Genomic DNA, 17,436 nt, shown 5'->3' on the forward strand with positions numbered 1-17,436 from the left:
TTTGTACCCATCTGATACATAGTTATCTCGATATTATTGATTACGACATTTGTGTACTTTGGGGGGGTGGTGCTCAGCCCGGCCTGCGCCCTCTAATAGTTATTAGAATATTATTGACTATATTCCCTATGCTGTACTTTACATCCCTATGACTATTTTTTTACTACCAGTTTGTTGTTGTTGTTATTGTTTTTTCAGTGTCTCTGGATCTATTTTGTTCATCAGTTTATTTTGTTAACTACCAATTTGTACTTCTTAATCCCTTCACCTTTTCCAACCACCAAAAATCCCCTCCCATTTGGCAACTGTCAAAATGTTCTCTGTTATCTCTGTTTGTGTTTCTTCCTTTGTTTTTTCAGATTCAATTGCTGATAGATGTGTACTCACTGCCATTTAATTGTTCATATTTTTTATCTTTTTTTTTTCCTTCTTCTTAAAGAAGACACTAACATTTCTTTATTTTTCCAAGCTGGTAAATACGTGTTTTTGGAAACATTAATAGCAGCTTCATCTGAGACAATTGTGGCAGCAGTGGTTAGGCACAGACCTTCCATTTGGTGCCCTTCTTCTTCTTTTTTTTTATTAATATATATTTTATTGATTTTTTACAGAGAGGAATGGAGAGGGATAGAGAGTTAGAAACATCGATGAGAGAGAAACATCGATCAGCTGCCTCCTGCACACTCCCTACTGGGGATGTGCCTGCAACCAAGGTACATGCCCTTGACCAGAATCGAACCCGGGACCCTTGAGTCCACAGGCCTCGGCTCTATCCACTGAGCTAAACTGGTTAGGGCGGTACCCTTCTTTAACAATGGCATTTTCTAACCATGTACATATGCTATTTTGTTAAAAATCACAGTGGGAGGTTTTTACAAACAATTTTAGTTCTTAAAAATGACACTTGTTTATAAATTCCATAACTCTTAACAGCAAAATCCGACATTAACAGGTAGGGGATCATGTGAATACAATACAGAAATGCCACAAATTTAGGCATTTTATAAAAGAAACATGTTTACAAATGAAAAGAGGTTATGCCACACTCTGCGAAGGACTCGGCTGATTCCCAATTTACACCTTTTAAAATTGTCACATTAAGAAGAACATAGGAACCTCATCACCAGCATACTGTTTCCTAAATAAGGACACAGAACAGGATCCCTGAACTTCATAGACTACCTAACAATTGAGTTAGATGGTCTGAGGAGTTCTCTTTAATTCCAAGAAATTCAAAGGAAATACTTAACATCTCCAAGTTACATTATTTTCTGTTCTCTGCATTTTTTGAAGATGTGAGATTTACACATCCTGGCATCCTGATTGGGTATTTAAATACCAGAGTTCCATGCAGTGCTCCCATGGCAAGTTTTAGTTTCACAGTAATGAAATGATGTTTTTTGCAGTGTGAAGAGCCTGATTCAATTAAATCAAGTCTTAATGTTTGTCTACAGAGGTTCTCAACCTGTGGGTCGCGACTCCTTTGGGGATCGAATGACCCTTTCACAGGGATCGCCTAAGACAATCGGAAAAACACATATATAATTACATATTGTTTTTGTGATTAATCACTATGCTTTAATTATGTTCAATTTGTAACAATGAAATTGGGGGTCACAACATGAGGAACTGTATTAAAGGGTCGCGGCATTAGGAAGGTTGAGAACCACTGTGCTAGAGCTATCTGTGTCTTTCTTTTCTTTTTGTAGCTTTGTTGAGAACCACTGGATTAGAACCTAGTATCCTTCCAATTAGTAGAAAATAAAAAGCATGGACACTGTAGGACATGCCATCATAACAGGTGTATTGAGGGGGTGGTGACACAACAGTAGAGACTCCCCCAAATGTATTCGTTTATTTTTAATTTTTTTTTTAACAGAAAGGGAGAGGAGGAAAAGAGAGAGAAAAACATCAGTGATGAGAGAATCATCAATTGGCTGCCTCCTGTATGCCTCCCATTGGGGATTGAGCCCGCAACCTGGTCATGGGCCCTTACCGGAATCGAACTGACATTCATGGTTCAGTGCTCAACCACTGAGCCATACTGGCCAGGCAAGAATCCCCCAAATTTAAATAGGAAAAAGCAACAGTCAAGTTTTCATCTAGAGTGATTTTATAGTAAATCTGAATTTGGCAGTGTCCAATGTTAATAGAAAACCTGTCTTCCTACTTGAAGCCTTTCAATAGTAATTCTTACTCTGACCACAGACTGGTCATGTGGCAGGTTCTCTCTAGAGAAAACTAGAATTCTGTCCATTGTGTGGTTTCCCACGCCCACCCCACCCCACTAGCCCTGACTGAGCTCTGTCCCATGAATTCCAGGCAGAGGCCACAGCTGCCCTGTTACAGGTCTCTTGTTTATTTCCAGCTCCATTGCCTTCCTTTGAAAACTGAGATTTTGGGTCTCCCTCCTTCTTCTCCTTGCCATTTTTTTGCTTTGTTTTTTCTTTTTGCCTCTTCCTCCTTTGCTGATGACACCTGTCCCTCCAGAGTGACATCAGCACCCCTGCTCTGACTGACCAAAAAGTCCTTGATCTCCTAGGCATAGCTCCCATCACACAGCATAAAGATGGCAGGGTCTGATCCATGATGAATGTCTGGATGTCATAGTTGGCATTAGAAAGGCTGCCTTGCCAGAGGCTGGTGATTTCCTCCCTCTCTTTCTCCCTGGGGCTTCCTGATATGGTGACAAACATGAGAAACTTTCATTTTAAATATAGTCTAGGGCTTGCTTGGGATATCTGTGAGAAGTCCAGAGGTGCTGAGGGTCTTTTGTGCTCTGGGAGGTCTCCTACTTCTAGGTCATCATCTTTCTTCCACTGTTCCAGAAGATGTGCCATGTTCGCATCATCATAATCATAGATATCCTTCCAGGGAAATGGGCAAGCCTCTCCAGGCTTACCAGCACAGACCTCTGCCTTACGGGCCCCTGGCGGCAGCAGCAGATCAGAGGCATAGAGTAGAAGAACCATGGCCACCATGCTTGCCACACTGACAGTCTTAGGGAAGTCAGCTGACATCTTAGGGGAGTTCCCTTGCAGGTAACTAACTGCTTTTCTTCTGCTGCTTTGATGATTCTCTTTGTCCTTATCTTTTACATTTTAATTATGTGTGTTGGTGTGGGCCTCTTTGTGTTCATCTTGTTTGGGACTCTATGGTTCCTGCACTCGTATGTCTATGTCATTCATCAAGTTAGGGAAGTTTTCTGTCATTGTTTTTTCAAATAGGCTTACAATTTCTTACTTTTTCTCTTCTCCTTCTGGCATCACCATGATGGGAATGTTGGCATACTTGAAATTGTCCCAGAGGTTGCTTATACTATCTTTATTTTTTTTTATTTTTTTTACATTTTTCTTCTTGCTGTTCTGATTGGATGTTTTCTACTTATCTTACAGATCTCTGATTTGATCCTCTGCTTTATCTACTCCACTGTTGATTCCCTGTAATGTATTCTTCATTTCAGCTAGTGTATCTTCATTTCTTTCTTTTTAAATGTATTTTTATTGACTTCAGAGAGGAAGGCGGGGAGAGGAGAGAGAGACATTAGTGACGAGAGAGAATCATTGATCAGCTGCCTCTTGTACACCCTCTACTGGGGATCGAGTCCGAAATACAGGCATGTGCCCTGACCCCAAATTGAACCATGACCATGACCTCCTGTTTCATGGGTCCATGCTCTACCACTGAGCCACACCCACTGGGCCTCATATCTGACTGGTTCTTTTTTATGTTTTCTGCTCTGTTTTATGTTTCCTACTAGAGGCCCGATGCACGAAATTTGTGCAAGGGGCTCGGCCCTCGCAGCCCCGACTTCATCTGGAAGGTCGTTCGGCTGTCCGGTCTAATTAGCATATTATGCTTTTATTATTATAGATCTCACTAAATTCATCTACTCTTCATTGAGCATCCCTATAACCAGTGCTTTGAACTCTGCATCTAATAGTTTGCTTGTCTCCATTTTGTTTAGTTCTTTTTCTGGAGTTTTGTTCTGTTCTTTAACTTGGGTCTTTTGTCTTCTCATTTTGGCAGCCTCCCTGTGTTTGTTTTTATGTATTAGGTAAAACTGCTATATGTCCCTAGCTTGGTAGAGTGGCCTAATGTAGTAAGTGTTCTATAGGGTCAAGTGGCACAGTCTTCCTGATCACCTAAGCTTGGCACTCGAGGTACCCCCCCAACCCCCCCCCCCCACACACACAGTGTGGGCTGTGTACACCCTCATGTTGTAGTTCAGCATTGCTTTCTTTTGTCACCTCAATGGAAGGGATTGACACCTAGGCCGATTAGCTGCCAGGACTGGCTTCACCACTGTGGAGGATCAGCGGGCTCTGGTGCCGCTGAGTCTGCTCCTTGAGTGTGTTGCTTGGGAGGTGGTTTGGTTAGGGTACTTCAGTGTGGTTTGAGACTGGCTGTGCTGGCTCTGGGGCATCCTGGAAGATTGCAGGCCAAGGTCAGCCTCTGCCTGTGTTCTGCCCAGGGCCACTCAGTATGAGCTACAAAGTGATCTACAGGTGGCTGCTACTTGTGTTGAGCTTGGAGGCGCCCTGGCAAGGCCCAGCTGCAAACCAAGGCTTGCTGCTGCTAGTGCAGGGCTTGGGGCCACTTAGCAAGAGGTATGGGGCACACTGAGGCCATATGCTACTTGTTTGAGAGATTTTAGGAAAATCTGAAGCATGAGTCAAGAACAAGTCACTTGTATGGAAAAACCACTGGAAACAGCCTTGGTGGGCCTGAAAATTGGGTGCTATTTGGAATATTAATCACCAGGGCAGGGCAAACTGTGTGAGCCGGGTTGATGGAGTCTCAGATAAGATGCCTGTCTGACAGCTCTGTGGGGGGAGGGCTCATCAAAAGAACAGTGGCCTCTGCCAGGACTTCTTTTTGGGAGAAAGCTGACCCCCCCACCTCAGCTCTTGCCCTGATGCCAGACAATTCAGTTCCTCCCCATATGTCTCCGGTGTCTTTCAAATTGTTGCCCCAGCAATGGAGCTCAGAAGGAGGGAGTCAGAGTAAATCTTTGTGCAGACCTTTTAAGAAGAACTGCCTGGGACTCCAGCCACCCTCAAACTCCCTCATTCTAAATTCCCCTGGTTTTTATAGCCAGAAGTAATGTGAACTTCTCTTTCTGGCACTGGAACCCTGGTCTGGGGGGCCTGGTGGAGGGATTTGTGCAGCTGAGATATACCTCACAATTTTTATCTAGCCCATTTCATGTCTTCACCCCTTCTACCAATCTCCATGGGGCTGCTGCTTTAATTCCTTAGTTGTAGGACTTCCATTCAGCCAGATTTCAGGTAGTTCTGACTGATAGTTGTTTTGTAGTTTAGTTGTAATTTTGATGTGGTTGTGGGAGGAGGCAAGTACGGCGCTTACCTACGCTGCCATGGTTTTAAAACTTGGTTTTTGAAACTCCCTATTAAAACAACTATAACTTGAATAAGTTAAGGACTGAGTTAAATGTTCTGATTCAGCTTATTAATGGTTTCTTTAACTAAAATGACTAAGTTATTCTAGTTTTCTTTCATTGCTACTTTGTGATATTAATCTTTTGTTTGCACTTAATAAAAGTCATCCTTGGGGTTAATTATTAAGGGGTGGTGAGATACTGTAAACTTTGGGAAATGAGTTATGAGGAATTGGAGTTAGCAAAATTCAGTGAAGAATTATTTGTAAATCATTAAAAATTTGAAAATATTAATGTTTTTCTAAACTTGAATTTTCTTTTTCTTTTGTATTTTAAGCGACTAAGAAGATTGTCTACCAAATACAGAACAGAAAAGATTTATCCCACAGCCACTGGAGAAAAAGAAGAAAATGTTAAAAAGAACAGATATAAGGACATACTGCCATGTAAGTTTGAAATGCCCTTCATAGAAATGGAAATGCTAATTAGCAATTTGTAGCCTACACTAGTTTTAGTTTTTCTAATGAATTTGAGTATTAATGAGGTAGTAATTAATCTCTCAAGGTACACTACAAGATAACAATTTGATTTTGTGCTTCTTGTTTTTCCTTCTGAGTAGTTTTTGTTGTTATGTTTTTTAGTGTTTAATTTTCTAAGCATTACAATTACTCTGGTACTAATTTCTTTTTCTATTTTATATGTTTTCATTCATTTTAGAGAGAGAGGGAGAGAGAGAGGAATATCGATGTAAGAGAGAAACTTCAGTTGGCTGCCTCCTAGACACCTCCTACCAGGGATCAAGCCCACAACCTGGGCATGTGCCCTGACCAGGAATTGAACCAGCAACCTCCCTCTGGGCCTGGGATAGTCAACCAACTGAGACACACCAGTCAGGGCTTAACTTTCTTTTAAATACTAAAAAATCCAAAAATTTTGTGGATTCTCTATTCAAAGTTATTTCATTAAAATAAAATAATATAGGCCCTGGCCGAGTAGCTCTGTTGGTTAGAGCATGTTCCTGATGATACACCAAGGTTGCAGGTTTGATCTCCTCCGGTCAGGGCACATACAAGAAGCAACTGATGAATGCATAAATTAGAACAACATATTGATGTCTCTCTAAATAAATTAAAAGTAAAATAATATAGACAGATACTTCAATAAAACTGTTTGTTTGTTTGTTAATTGTCACTTGAGGATATTTTTCCTATTGATTTCCAGAGAGAGAGTGGAAGGGAGGTAGTGAGAAAGAGAGAAATATTGATGTGAGAGAAACACATTGATTGGTTGCCTTCCACATGTGCCCCAAACAGGGCCGAGAATCAAACCTGCAACCCAGGTACATGCCCTTGACTAGGAATTGAACCTGTGACCCTTCGGTCTGCAGGCTGATACTCTAGCCATTGAACAACACCAGCCAGGGCAATAAATTTTTTTAAATGCTAAATTATTTTTATTTGTTGTTTATTCACAATTAGAACCTTTGTTGAGCCCTGCTGATGTGGCTTAGTTTGTTGGGCGTTGTCCGGGCACCAAAAAGTTGCTGGTTTGATTCTCTGTCAGGGCACATGCCCAGGTTGCAGGCTGGATCCCCCGTCAGGGTGTACAGAAGGCAGCCAGTCAATGTTGCACTTCCACATCAATGTTTCTCTCTCTCTCTCTCTCTCAATTTCTCTTTCCTTCCCTCCCTCTCTCCCTCTTTCTCCCCCTCTCCCTCTAAAAGTCAAACTTTCTTTAAAAAAAAAAGAAAAGAAAAACCTTTGCTGATTAAACTCTGTTTCGAATACTAACAACCATAGACCTACTTTTACCCCCACCCTATACTGATAGCATTATATTCTAGTAATAATAATGTAATTATATTCTTAAATAGCATAGTAACCACTCATTAAGCTTTTGGAAAATACACTCCGCTTTCCTTCCAATTCACCTCAGAATAGTGGATGGTATGGGTTTCTTCTGGATAGTGTTAAGCAAGATAATCTTAAAATACTCTTAACTGTGCTCTAGAATTAATCACATACTCTTTAAAAAAGACAGTTTCTCCACCTTTTTCTATAATCTGGGAAAATGAATCTTAAACAGCTTCAGGTTTCTGTTTTTATATTATATGTTTCATTCATTGATTTTACAAAATATTTTGATCCTATATTGTGCTCTGAGGATACTATAGAAAACAAAGTGACAAAACCTCCTGCCCTTATGAAACTTTATATTCTAGTCATGGTGTTGGATAATGAATACAAATAGCATGGGTGGTCTGTCAAATGGTGACTAGTGCTGTTTTGAGAATAATATAGTAAAAATGAGGAGCATAGAGAAAGCTGAGAACAGAATGGGGAAGCTTTACAATTTTAAATAGGGGGGTGTCAGTAGTGTGTTGTTAAATTGGCCCTTTGAAAAATGAAAGCCCTAATTTTTTATTATTTGCCAATTTCTGTAGTGAATGGATTATTTGCCATAATCACCACAACAAAACTATAAAGTAGATACTGTAATATGCCACTTTGCAGATGAGAAACTGAGACAGGGAGATAAAATAGCTTGTCATACAGCTAATAGAGTGGATGAGAATTTAAGGCCAGGCAGTTTATATTCAGAACATTGGTGCTCATCTAGGATGATTTTGCCCCTGAAATGACATTTAGCAATGTCAGAGACATTTTGGTTGTGAAAACTGGTTGTGCAGTAGGCAGGTAGCTGCTGGCATCTAGTGGGTGTAGGATGTGTACAGTACAGAGGCCAAAGCCTACTCCCCACAATAAAGAATTATCTAAGGCCAAAATGCCCATAGTGCTAAGGTTGAGAATCCTTGCCCTAGAACCTGAGCTATGGGCTATAGTCAGAGTGGCAGTGTCTTTTCCTTTAAATCATAATAAGGTTTGATAAGTCAATTTCCAATAAGTTTGTAGTCACTTTAATTTAGAAAATTATATTGAAAGTAATTGTACTTATAGATGTATGTTTATTTATTGTTAAAAGCATAATGTTAAAGTTGTCAGTTTCTTTTACATGTTTAGCATGGCCAGTGCTTGCAGACACAGTATTTTTTAAAACAGCTTTATTGATATAACTAGAGGCCCAGTGCACAAAAAATTGTGCACTCGGGGGTCCCTCAGCCCACCCTGCACCCTCTCGCAGTCCGGAGCTCTCTAGGGATGTCTATCTACCAGCTTAGGCCCACTCCCCGGGGGATTGGGCCTAAGCTGGCAGTCAGACATCCCTTTGGCAGCCTGGGTGCCCTGGAAGGATGTCCAACTGCGGCTTACGCCGGCTCCCCTGCAGCTGCCTCTGTGGAAGGCGCAGTGCCAGGACCAGGACGGAGCAGCCCCCTCTCCTGTTGCTTCTGCAGAAGGGGGTGGGGGTGGGGCGCCGGGACCACCATGGCTAGCTTGGCAGCGCAGGCTCACTGTCCCTGCCCCCCACCCACTGGTCATTCTGGCAGGTGGTTCCGGCAGGTGGTTCCACCGTCTAGTCTAATTAGCATGTTAACTCTTTATTATATAGGATTACATGCCATAAAATTTACCCATAGTAAGTGTACAATTCAGTGATTTTTACTAAATTTATGGAGTTGTGCAACCATCAAAACAATACAATTTTAGAACATTTCCATCACTCCAATAAGATGATATGCCAGTTTGCAATCTTCAGCCGCAGGCAACCACTGCTCTGCTTTATGTCTGTATAGATTTTCCTTTTCTGGAAATTTCATATAAATGTAATTATACAATATGTAGTCTTCTGTGCCTGGCTTTTTCACTTAGCATGTTTTTTGATTCATCCGTGTTGTAACATCAGTAGTTCATTCCTTTTTATTATTCAGTTAATATTCCATTTATACCACATTTTGTTTAACCACTTACCAGTTGAAGAGCATTATGAACAATGCTGTTATAAACATTTCCATACAAATTATTATCTTCTTTGCTGAAAAGTGTCTTGAAACCATTTGTACTTTTTTAAAATTTGATTTTTTTATACTATTGAGTTATAAAAATTCTTTATATATCTTAGTTACAAGTGGGTGTTTTTTTTTCAGATACATGATTTGTAAAAATATTTTTTTCTAACATGGTGTGAGGTTAGGATCTAAAATAACTGTGCATGTGGGATTGTTCTAGCACCATGTGTTAAATACTATTCTTTCTCCATTGAATTGCCTTGGTAGCTTTGTTGGAAATTATTTGACCCATACATTTAATTCTATTCCATTAACCTATTCTTAAGCCAGTATCACACTATCTTGATTACTGTTCAGTTGTATAGTAAAATTTAAGCAAGAAGTGTAATTCCTCCAACTCTGTTCTTATTTTTAAAAATTATTTTGGTTCTTTGGGTCCTTTGCATCTTAAAATAAATTGTAGGATCAGCTTGTCAATTTTTGCAGAAATCCCAGTAGGAATTTATTGATCAATTTGAGAAAATTGTCATTTGAAGGCATACTGACTGTTGCAGTTTATGAACAGAAAACGTCTCTCAGTTATATAGATACTAGAGCAGTAATGGTGAACCTATGACACGCGTGTCAGAGGTGACACGCGAACTCATTTTTTTGGTTGATTTTTCTTTGTTAAATGGCATTTAAATATATAAAATAAATATCAAAAATATAAGTCTTTGTTTTACTATGGTTGCAAATATCAAATTTCTATATGTGACACGGCACCAGAGTTAAGTTAGGGTTTTTCAAAATGCTGACACAGTGAGCTCAAAAGGTTCGCCATCACTGTACTAGAGGCCCGGTGCACGAAATTTGTGCACTGGGGGTGGCAGAGGGGTCATTCAGCCCAGCCTGTGCCCTCTCGCAGTCCGGGACCCCTTGCTCCTTACCGCCCGCCTGCTTGCTGCTCCCTACCACTTGCTGCTCGCTGCTCCTTAGTGCTGCTGCGGAGGCTCCTGCCACCACCGCTGCACTTGCCAGCCGTGAGCCTTGCTTCTGGCTGAGCGGTGCTCCCCCTGTGGAGTGCACTGACCACCAAGGGGTAGCTCCTACGTTGAGCATCTGTTCCCTGTTGGTCAGTTCATAGCGACCAGTCATTCCACCATTTGGTCGATTTGCATATTAGGGTTTATTATATAGGATTCTTTCATTTCTCTGAGTAATATTATATGATTTTCAGTGTACAAGTCTTGTATTTCTTTTAAAAAACTTCTTTAAGCTGTTGTAAATGAAATTATTGTTATTTTGTTTTCACATTTCTTTTTTACTAGTACCCTTGAACAGCATGGGTTTGAATTACATGGGACCACTTATACATGAATTTTTTTCAATAACTAACTACTATTTTAGATTTGAAGTTGGGAATCCATGGATGCAGAGGGCCAACTATGCATGATCTGTGCCATTTTATATAGGGAACTTGAGCATCTGCAGATTTTAGTATTCACAGGTGGGGGAGGGGTGGTCACAAGGGACAACTTAAATTTTGGGGAGTCAAAAGTTGTAAGTGAATTTTCAACTCCATAAAGGGTGGTGGTAGTGAGTGTCTAACTCCCACGTTGTCTAAGGATCAACTGTATAGAAATACAATTTATATTTGTATATTGATTTCTAAAAAATCTAGCGACCTTCCTAAACTCATTTATTACTTTAGTAGTTTTCTGTGGATCCTTTATGATTTTTCACATACAAAATCATGTCATCTGCACATGACCATTTTGCTACTTTTTTTTTTCATTTTGCTACTTTTTAATATGAATCTCTCTTTTGCCCTATTACAGTGGCTAGAACTGCTGGTATAATGTTAACTTAAAGTGGCAAGAGCAGACATCCTTGCTTTTGATAAATTAAAAGTAGTTTCATCACTATTCAAAGAAAAATTAGTTTTTTTCTGGAGCTCTCTTGAATGTCTGATTTATTTTATACTAGAACATTGAAGCCAGTACCAGAATTAAGAAATTTCTAGGTACTCCTTGTGTCAAGAATGACCTGTGCTTTGTGTGTTAGAGGGCTAAAACTGAGCTGGCTAGCCTTTAGCAGTGATGGATCAGGGTGCTCTGCCTATCTAATGTTAATTATGTAGATCCTTTTATTTCTTAGACCTGGATTTAGTCTCTTGTGGTTTCTCTTTCCTTGGTAACAATCTTATCTATTTTCTTTTTGTTGCCACAGGTTGTCAGTATTTGTTCAAAAAGAAAAAAAATTTGTTGCTTTAAAGAGCCTCTTGGGTAGGCGACATAGATTTTTATCTATTTGGAGTTGAATTCTTAAGAGATTGTAGAGGCAGCCAGCAAAACCATGGGGAGAAATGATTATTTTCATTGCTTTGTTATTCTTTACATTCTATCTACTCATTTTTATGCTTAATAGGAGTACCAATGAAGAATGTTAAAATGTACTTGATGATGTTATATAATAAGCAGCATAATATCCTATCCCAGTGATAGCGAACCTATGACATGTGAACTCATTTTTTTGGTTGATTTTTCTTTGATAAATGGCATTTAAATATATAAAATAAATATCAAAAATATAAATCTTTGTTTTACTATGGTTGCACATATCAAGAAATTTCTATATGTGACACGGCACCAGAGTTATGTTAGGGTTTTTCAAAATGCTGACACGCCGAGCTCAAAAGGTTCGCCATCACTGTTCTATCCTATATAATAAAACCCAATATGCAAATTGACTAAACTGTGGAACAGCCGGTCGCTATGACACACATTGACCAGCAGGGGGCAGACCCTCAATGGGTGAGCTGCCTCCTGGTGGTCAGTACGCACTCACAGACTGGCAAGTGCAGCTCCCACCTCTACGGCAGCACTAAGGACCCCTCAGCAGACATCCTCCGAGGGGTCCTAGGACTGCGAGAGGGCGCAGGCCGGGCTGAGGGATGCCCCCCAGTGCACGAATGTTGTGCACCAGGCCTCTAGTTAATTTATAAAAAGCCATTTCTGTGACCCATCTTGAATTGCTAAATTCAATTTGTTGCAGTATGGGACTCAGAGATCTTGTGTTTTAACTTGCTTTCTCCAGCCCCCAGCTGTTGTCTGATTACAGGTGGATGAAATAAGACTGGCAAAATGTTAATAATTATTAAAGCCTGGTAATGGACATATGGGTATCCATTATATTATTATATTTTTGTATATGCATAAAATTTTCCACCAAGGAAAAATTTTACAATTCCATCTTGCATATAGCAGCCCAGCAGCACCAGTCATGACTGTCATTTCTGAGCCACTGTTACTATTTGGATTCACAATCCCCAGAAACATTTACTGAGGATTCAAGTGGTCAATCAACTATTATACAAAGTCTCTACCTTTAAGATACTTTGAATAGAGGCTGAAAAAGTAACAGATAAAGAACAACATGTATAGTATCATTCATTGTATTTGTGTAGTTTTTTCCAACTATTTAGGTATATGCATAAAAATTACTTTTGGAAGATAAAAAAGAACCTTAATATCTTTGCTGGGAAAGAGAGAGCCCTGGAACTCAAGGACAGGCAAAGATTGCTTTTCATTTTATATCTTTCTTTAAGATTATCTCTATATATAAAAGCCTAAATGACCGGTACGACCAGTCGACTGCATGACTGGTCACTATGACGTGCACTAACCACCAGGGGGCAGATGCTCAACTCAGGAGCTGCCCCCTGGTGGACAGTGAACTCCCATAGCCAACCTCCCGCAGCTTGCCAACCTCCTGCAGTCCCTCCCCCCGACTGGCCAGCCCTGATCGGTTCCGATTGGGACTGGGCAAGATGGCCCCGATCACTGGCCAGGCCAAGGGACCCCACCTGTGACAAATTCATGCACTGGGCCTCTAGTTTAATAATAAATAGTATTGGCCAAGTGCAGTATTGAGTACTCTTATATATCAACTTCATTCATCTGTCACAATTTACTAAATTTTTATTCTTTTTGCGAAATATGAAAGCTTTTTTTCCTAGTAAGAATTTTTGCAAATGAGCTTGTGTATTGGTAGGTAGTGCCAACCACATATATGCTTGTTAAAAGCTTCAGAGGTTTAAAACCCAGACTCTTGTCTAGAAAATATGGGATGATCCCCAGGAATTTGTATGTTAAAAGAGCTCCTGAGATTATACCGATTGCATCTTTAAAACAGAGGTTTACATCATCAGATTTTTGTTTTTAAAGAATATTTCTGGCCAGTGTGGCGAAGTGGTTAGAGCATCAGCCCACACCCCGAAGGATCTTGGGTTTGATTCCAGGCCAGGTTGCAGGTTCTATGCCTGGTTCCAGTTGGGGCACATGCGGGAGGTAACCAATGGATGTCTCTCTCTCACATCGATGTTTTTCTCCTCCCTCCCTTACTCTCTTTCCCCCTCACACACTCCAAAATCAATGGGAAAAATATCCTTGAGTGAGGATAAAAAAAAAGACTTCCTGTCAATATGATGTTAAAAAGTATTCTTCTGTACCCAGAGTCAATTTTAATTGTTTTTCAAAGTAAATATTTTTACTTATTTATTTAATCTTACTTATGGTTCATGAGAAAGCACATGTCTGCCAACAGAACATAATTTGTGAAATATTTTTTCTTGTAGTTGATCACAGCCGAGTTAAGTTGACTCTAAAGACTCCTTCTCAAGATTCAGACTATATCAATGCAAATTTTATTAAGGTATATATTAGCTTTAAATCTTACTCTGCCATATTTAATGTCTTTCTTCATACTAGTTTATTAAATTGTTTTAAAATGACTAAACATTATACTAGCAAAAGAAATAAAAATAAAATCACAGCCCTGACACATTTTTACGTACTTTGCCTTCTAGTGTCCTTTTTCATAAAGATAAAGAGTTTTGCCATAGTTTTCTTCTTTTTACCTTAAGGACTTATAAACACTTTACCTATCACTAAATCATTTTCTCTGTTGTCCCTTTGAGTTTATGTACAGAGATGTATATGATCATTCCCTATTGTGACATCATAGGTTGTTTCAGTTTTTCTTAATGGTAATATTGCAATGAATAGTATTATTCTTTTGAAAAATTTCCTAGGATAAATTGCCAGGGCTGAAATTACTGGGTAATATTGATTTAAAATTTTAGAATATAAACTTAAATTTAAAACTTTTGGCAGTTGCCACCATTTCAAATGAGACCCAAAATATAAGATTAAATATAGTCTTCATATAGTTAACCTTTGATCAAAAGCAGTTAAATTCTTACATGGTTATCAATAGAGAGACAAATTCAAACTGCTATTTGACTACTTTATTCCATTAGCTGCTCTGTTTTTGAATCTTTCTAATTATATGATAGAATAATTTTAGTTATTTTATATGTGATATTTATACAAATTTTGATACAGTATTTTGTTGACAAAAAGTATTAAGTAGTAAGAGTTATATGGTAAAATTAATATTATGTCAATATTGAACAGTCAGGGTTTCAAATAAAAACCTATTTTTCCCAACAATTTTATTACAAAACCCAAAACAAATAGGTTAAACAAAAACTAATACAAAAGTGATTTGCTGTTTCAGATATTTTTCCATGTTTATATTATTTTATAAACATTTGTTAAATGTTTATAAAAGGACATTTGTTTAAAAAGTTCTAGTTTTTAATTGTACTTTAATAACACTGAGTTGTTGTATGATTCCATTACATACTGGTTTAGTATTTTAGTCTGCTATCTTATTTGTTTTATTCTCAGGTTCATTATTAGAAAAATGTAGTAGGCATGCAATAAACTTTAAAGTTGAATAAATAATTAAAAGTAGCCATGGAAGAATCTAGCTAAGGAAGAACTGTTAGCTAGTTTTAGTTTTGTTTTTAGAATCAAAGGATGTTTTTATGTTTTTGCTATAGTTAACTTTGTTGACTTAAAATTGGGGCTTTTGTTTTTAATTCCTAGCTAAAGAATAATTTTTAAAAATATATATTTTATTGATTTTTTACAGAGAGGAAGGGAGAGGGATAGAGAGTTAGAAATATTGATGAGAGAGAAACATCTATCAGCTGCCTCCTGCACACCCCCTACTGGGGATGTGCCCGCAACCAAGGTACATGCCCTTGACCGGAATCGAACCTGGGACCCTTCAGTCCGCAGGCCGACGCTCTATCCACTGAGCCAAACCGGTTACGGCTAAATAATAATTTTTAAGTTAGCATAAGGCAGTTTAATATTAATTCTGTGTACCTTGTCTAATAAATACACAAAAGTAATAGCATTTTTTAAAAAGCTGAAGTGAAATGATTGTATTTTGTCATGCTTTTATGTACTATGAAAGAAAAATTATTTGAAAATGCTTTTAGGAGAAAACAGCAGTACTACTAATAAAATTTGAAACCTTGAAATTTAGGTAAGGAAATATTTTTGGTGATGATAATGAAATTTGCTTTTAACCATTTTAGGGTGTTTATGGGCCAAAAGCATACGTGGCAACCCAAGGTCCTTTAGCAAATACAGTAATAGATTTTTGGAGGATGATATGGGAGTACAATGTTGTAGTAAGTAATTTACTTTTCACAATCTATTTTGAGAAGTATTACGTGTAGTGACTTAGAATGTTTTACTGAATTAAGACATGGAAGCACTTTTTAGCCATAATAATATCTTAATTATAGCTAATGTGTACCAAAAAGCCAGAAACTGATTCTAGGATGTCGCATTAATTTAGGTAGAAAGCGGGTGTGATAACACTTTAAATATTGTATTATGTCAGTAACTAATAAGACAGCTCCTAAATAATATGAATTGATAGTCAGATGGATAGAGAGACAACTATATGATAAATCAAGTATAGTGAAATATTAATTGTAGAAAATAGATGGCAGTTATATAGTGTTTACTGTAAAATTATTTTTTGCTTTATGTTTAAAACAACTATATATATATAAAAAGCCAGCGACCAGAACGCTGGAACAACCTGTCACTATAACGCCCACTGCGGCCAGCAAACCACCTGATCTGGCGTGAGGCTGGCTGGCCAACCTTCCGCGACCTCTCCCCCCGCCCCGGCCGGCCCTGCTCCCAGTCGGCCTCTCCCAGCCCAATCAAGGGTGGGGCTGCCAGCCAACCCCCCAGCGAACCCTCCCCGTTGCCAGCCCCGCCCCTCATTGCCCCCCTTACCCCAATAGGGGGCGGGGCAGGCTGGTGAACATGCAGCCCCTCCCCCTGCATGCCCTCACCCTAGATAGGCCCCCCCCCCCCAATCGGCCCACGGCCCCTCACCCCAGCCAGCTCCATCCCTGATCAGGCCCCCCCTGACCCCAATCAGGGGCAAGGCCAGCAGCTATGGCCCTGTCCCCAGTCAGCCCCCCCAATACCAATCGGGGCCGGGGCAACCGGCCCACTGCCCACAGCCCCTCCCCACAGCAAGCCCCACTCCCAATCAGGGGTGGGGCCTGCTGGCCAACCTCCCACCACCTCCTCCTGACAGGCCCAGCCCCAATCCCAGCCAGCCGGCCAGACCCCACCCATGTATGAATTCATGCACTGGGCCTCTAGTTAAATTATAAAATGTTGGAGTGGAGAAGCAAATGTAATACCCTTACGTTTAAAGACAGTTGAATGCATTTAACCTTTAGCTAATTTTGCTAAATTTCAAGTCAGAAATAAATCTATAATATTCATAAAATATAATTTCTTGCTAGAAAGCCCTTTTAACTCATACTTTTCATATTAAAACTACTTGTTTTGGCAGGCCAAGGTGTACTTTTACTCAGAGTAAAAAGTAATTCTTGAAATTTATATTTTATTAAAAAGAGAAAGTTGTATTTAACTGATAAATTCTTCCTCTTATCCCACCCCCACTTCTTTTTAGATCATTGTAATGGCCTGTCGAGAATTTGAGATGGGAAGGGTATGTATACCTATTAACACTTAAAATAATTATGGCGTATCCTTTTTGTAACTTTATTTCTATGGATATATATTCTTGGTCTTTTATTATGTTCTGAGCTCTAGTAGCTAAAGTAGATGCTATTTTTCTTTTTTGTGTTTGTTTATTTTATTATATAGTTAAAATAATAATTTTTTTTGTTGCTTAGTAATCTTCAAACATGTAATGGTGGTGTAAGTAGAATACTATTTATGGACCAAAGTAG

The 17,436-nt window shown here is 39.1% G+C and overlaps 1 protein-coding gene and 1 pseudogene across 1 annotated transcript in view; one reads left to right on the forward strand and one right to left on the reverse strand.

Moving 5' to 3' along the window:
• Window positions 1-2,231: 2,231 nt before the first annotated feature.
• Window positions 2,232-3,287, reverse strand: LOC102442834 (annotated as a pseudogene).
• A 2,427-nt stretch (window positions 3,288-5,714) lies between these two features.
• Window positions 5,715-17,436, forward strand: part of PTPN12 (protein tyrosine phosphatase, non-receptor type 12) — a 50,407-nt gene continuing 38,685 nt past the window's right edge. The window contains 4 exon segments of the mRNA XM_014452835.2: window positions 5,715-5,847; window positions 13,924-14,000; window positions 15,742-15,837; window positions 17,154-17,192. Of these exon segments, the coding sequence (XP_014308321.1) occupies window positions 15,814-15,837; window positions 17,154-17,192 (63 nt within the window). The 5' untranslated portion in view covers window positions 5,715-5,847; window positions 13,924-14,000; window positions 15,742-15,813.

This window comes from Myotis lucifugus, unplaced genomic scaffold, assembly GCF_000147115.1.
Source record: "Myotis lucifugus unplaced genomic scaffold, Myoluc2.0 scaffold_18, whole genome shotgun sequence".
NCBI lineage: Eukaryota > Metazoa > Chordata > Mammalia > Chiroptera > Vespertilionidae > Myotis > Myotis lucifugus.